Source organism: Benincasa hispida, chromosome 12 (genome assembly GCF_027475165.1).
Source record: "Benincasa hispida cultivar pf3 chromosome 12, pf3_genome.v1.1, whole genome shotgun sequence".
Taxonomy (NCBI): Eukaryota; Viridiplantae; Streptophyta; class Magnoliopsida; order Cucurbitales; family Cucurbitaceae; genus Benincasa; species Benincasa hispida.
Genome location: NC_143489.1, coordinates 40,958,155 through 40,961,830, shown reverse-complemented (window position 1 = coordinate 40,961,830; position 3,676 = coordinate 40,958,155). Strand labels below are relative to the sequence as shown.

The 3,676-nt window shown below is 35.3% G+C and overlaps 1 protein-coding gene across 1 annotated transcript; it reads right to left on the bottom strand.

Annotated features, from left to right (window-relative positions):
• Positions 1–205: 205 nt before the first annotated feature.
• LOC120092517 (alpha/beta-Hydrolases superfamily protein) lies at positions 206–3,382 on the bottom strand. Its single transcript, XM_039050619.2, has 8 exons — positions 2,556–3,382; positions 2,413–2,442; positions 2,081–2,210; positions 1,851–1,997; positions 1,623–1,753; positions 1,392–1,529; positions 758–856; positions 206–652 (listed from the first exon to the last, which is right to left on the bottom strand). Exons 1-8 carry the CDS (start codon positions 2,862–2,864, stop codon positions 425–427), a joined length of 1,212 nt encoding a protein of 403 aa, XP_038906547.1. The 5' UTR covers positions 2,865–3,382; the 3' UTR covers positions 206–424.
• Between the last annotated feature and the right edge of the window lie 294 nt (positions 3,383–3,676).

Genomic DNA, 3,676 nt, shown 5'->3' with positions numbered 1-3,676 from the left:
ATTTACAAATAACAATAATTCATTCATAAATAGTTGTCAATTCTGACCGTTATTTTGAAGTTGATACTTCCTAAATTGTTATATGTTGTACTAATTCATACAATTGCAAAATTGTGATGCATTTCAAATTAACAGAGAAATTGAGTTTAATATGTTTTATTTTCTTTTGAGTACAACAAGCGAGATAGAAGATTGAACTTTCTACTTTGATGATGAAAATATATGTCAATTACCGCATAACTAAATTCACTTTGACAAGTTTGATATATTATCCTAAAATTCTCTGTTACGTTACCATCAATATGAAATTTCGAAAGCATAAACTAAATAGAATTTTAAGTAAAGTGAATAAAATACAACATTTGAATTTTGAGATATCTAACTCATTCTTACTAATTAACAATGGACGAATATTACTGTGCAATTAGTCGAGAGACGTCGAGGAGCATCGTGAATCTAGCCAATAGATGATATCATTAAGAACAGTGAAGATTCTTTCATCTGGTTCTCCTTCTAGGATGCAATGAAAGCCTTGTTCATAGAGTTTCAGAGTCTTGTCCTTGCTCGACGCTTTCTCATATAGAAAACGACTAATCTTAGGATCTGTCACCTTGTCTGCAGCTCCATGAAGAACAAGTAATGGTGATGAAACCTGCAATCTCTCTACAATCAGTAAATGAAATGACAAGATCAACAGCATATGTGAGGAACACCAGGAATAATGGTGATTCATTCTCTTAAGAAAACAGACACTCACTTTCTCAACTTGTTTCTCGATATCATCTGTTGCCTTTAAAAGTTCCATCGCAGTTTTCACGCGCATCCGATCATCATACGATATAACATTGTAGACTGCCTGGAAAAGCCACATCAAAAGACTGTAAGATAACGATTTTGAAAATCACTTTTTTTTTTTTAGTTTTACACATTTAAATGTTAAGTAAATATCCATGATTTCTAAACTAGAAAACAAAAAGAAACAACGTTTTGGCTTGCCCCTGCATATCATAAGCATATAATTCTTCAAATGTTCAAGAGGGGCTTTACAAACAGACCGACCAAACGGTATAAAATGTTCTAAACATGGAAGAAACTCTCAAGAGGAATAAATGTTTACGGGTATGTTCCATTTCGTTTCTCTCGTAAATAGTCGATATGTTTGGATGAACCGATTTCACAAGCTTTGAACTGAAATACTACCATACTTGCAGCAAGTAGCACTCAAACACCATGAATTTCTTATGACAATCATGAGGTGTTCAATGTCTAATATGCTTTATGATGAGGATATCAAGAATATACGTTCAAATCACAGATGTGTACTTAAGGAACTAAATGTACAAAGGCTCCATTGGTATGAAAATCTAGTGAAGAAAGTAAGGCATACGAACCAGTTTCCTTTTCTTCATTTCTCTGAGAGCTAGTTCACCAAGATCGACCTTCGGGAGAAGCTTGGCTTTTGGCACCACATTAGACATTAGATTTAAGACCTTAAGAACCGGTTCTGGCGGTTTCACATCGTCTGCAATCTTAAAAAGCATTGAAATCACTATTCACATACCTGTACAGGCTAAAACAATATAAAAAAAAACTTTTTCCCTTGCGGAAATGTTTGAACTTACTTTACACATGGGAGCCACAAGAACCACTCCATCCCATAACTTTGGTTCTTTCAAGTGCATTTTCAAAGTAACAGCTCCCCCCATTGACTGTCCTAATATGAAATGAGGCAATCCTTTCAATTCTGGTCTACCTGCAAGTCGAAATAAAAGATTCGGTAATCGAAAAGGATTGAGAAATGATGGTAAGAGTAATTATCCACATACAAAGTTAGTATCAACGCAACAAACCTTTAAACTTCTTGTATTGTTCTATAACATCATCAACTAGTTGATCAAAGTCAGGAATGTAACCGTGCAATCCTTCCGAAAGGCCGAAACCCGGATAGTCCATAGCGTAGACGGCATACCCAGATGCAGCAATGTGCCTAGCAATTCCTGAAATGTTAAAACCACCATAAGTCATTGTTCGGACGTCACAACAAACATGAAGAGAAACAAAAAATGAAACGATTACAAACCATCAAAGAAGAAAGTGCAGGTATCACCATAGCCATGGCAGAAACAGAGAGCACCTTTAATATGAACATCTGCCTCAGGAAACCATCTTTTGCAGAAAATATTCAAACCCCTTGAATTACACTCATACCACTACACACATCCAAATCATCCATCAGATAAGTCGAAAGATATTGCAAAAACAAGCCACTAATGATATTTGGGGGGGCTCAAAATTCTCTATACTATGGCTTCTTTGATCTTAATTTCAAAACTAATTAGTCAAATGTTGGGTCTATTCACTAAATAAAGGTAAAATCTACTGGAAATATGAACTTTAGACAACATTTCTTACCTCCTCGGTCTTGATCCCAGCAGGAGCCATCTAACAGATGAAACCAACCATCCGATAAACAAATTCAGAAAGAAAAATTTTAGTCAAACGATCAAAACAGGGAATCCCAGAGATCAAGTTGTTGAAAAATGTACAAAGCAAACCTTGAATAAGCAGTGATCGAGCTGTTGCTGAAGCTCCATGAAAGCCCATCGGACCCGTCGGCGGGCTGGAGCAGAGTCCAGTTTCTGGGAAGCGATTTTGTTAAGCTCCGGCGGAACACCATCGATCGACGGCTTCTTCGCTGCAACAACTTGACGGCGACCGGAACCCCACCTCAACAGCGGCTCTGGGGTCGTTTTCCTTTGAGGGGTGAAGGGTAATCTGAGATTTTCCCGGTGATTGATCGGAGAAATAGACTTCCGGGAAAAGAAAGAAAGCTCCGACGGCCGGAATCCAAGTTCAGAGGCCATGAGATGAATGAATTAGCGGAAGGCTCAGCACATGTGGTCACGGATGGCCGGAACTGGTGAGATCCACGAGTTTCTGATTGATTGCGATTGAAACCCACTCCAACAGAAGTGATTGACGATCAGCTCATCTGCTGCATCAATTTCATTAACTTTCTTTTATAAACACAACAGAGAACAATCGTGGATCACATGGGGTTTTTGCTCTGCCAGATTTTGCCGACTTTTGGGCATAAACTCCTAAACAATATGATTGTCGTGCTTATATTTTTCTTTTATTCTTTGGACGGAAAACATATAAAGAGTATTTTGGACGGTGACTTGCTTCTAAAATTTGTAGTTAAATGTTTTAATTTGTTGAAGTTAGGAAGAAGATAGATCTGTGAATATGGAACTTCTCTATAAATGTGCAAAAAGAAAGAATGATTTGAAGATTTAATTCGATCGAGGTTCAAAATATCGAATGGATGGAAATATTGAGATTTTATTTTATGGGAATATAGATATCCATAAAAAATTTCAGAAAATTTATGATACCGATAAAAATTATTATAATTAGTTAATTGTTTGAAATTGTTATAATTTTAATTGTGATTTAATTAGATTATAATTAATCATTTTTAATAAAAATTTCTATAAAATAAGACACATCTAGATTTTTATTATAAATATCGTATAAATATTGATGCGAGAATAGAAATTTAAAAAAAATAAAAAATAATTACAAAATAATATAAAATTTAGAAATATTTTGAAGAGAATAATGTGGAAATTATGAAAGCCTTTTATGGTTAAAATAAAACTTTGAACTTGTG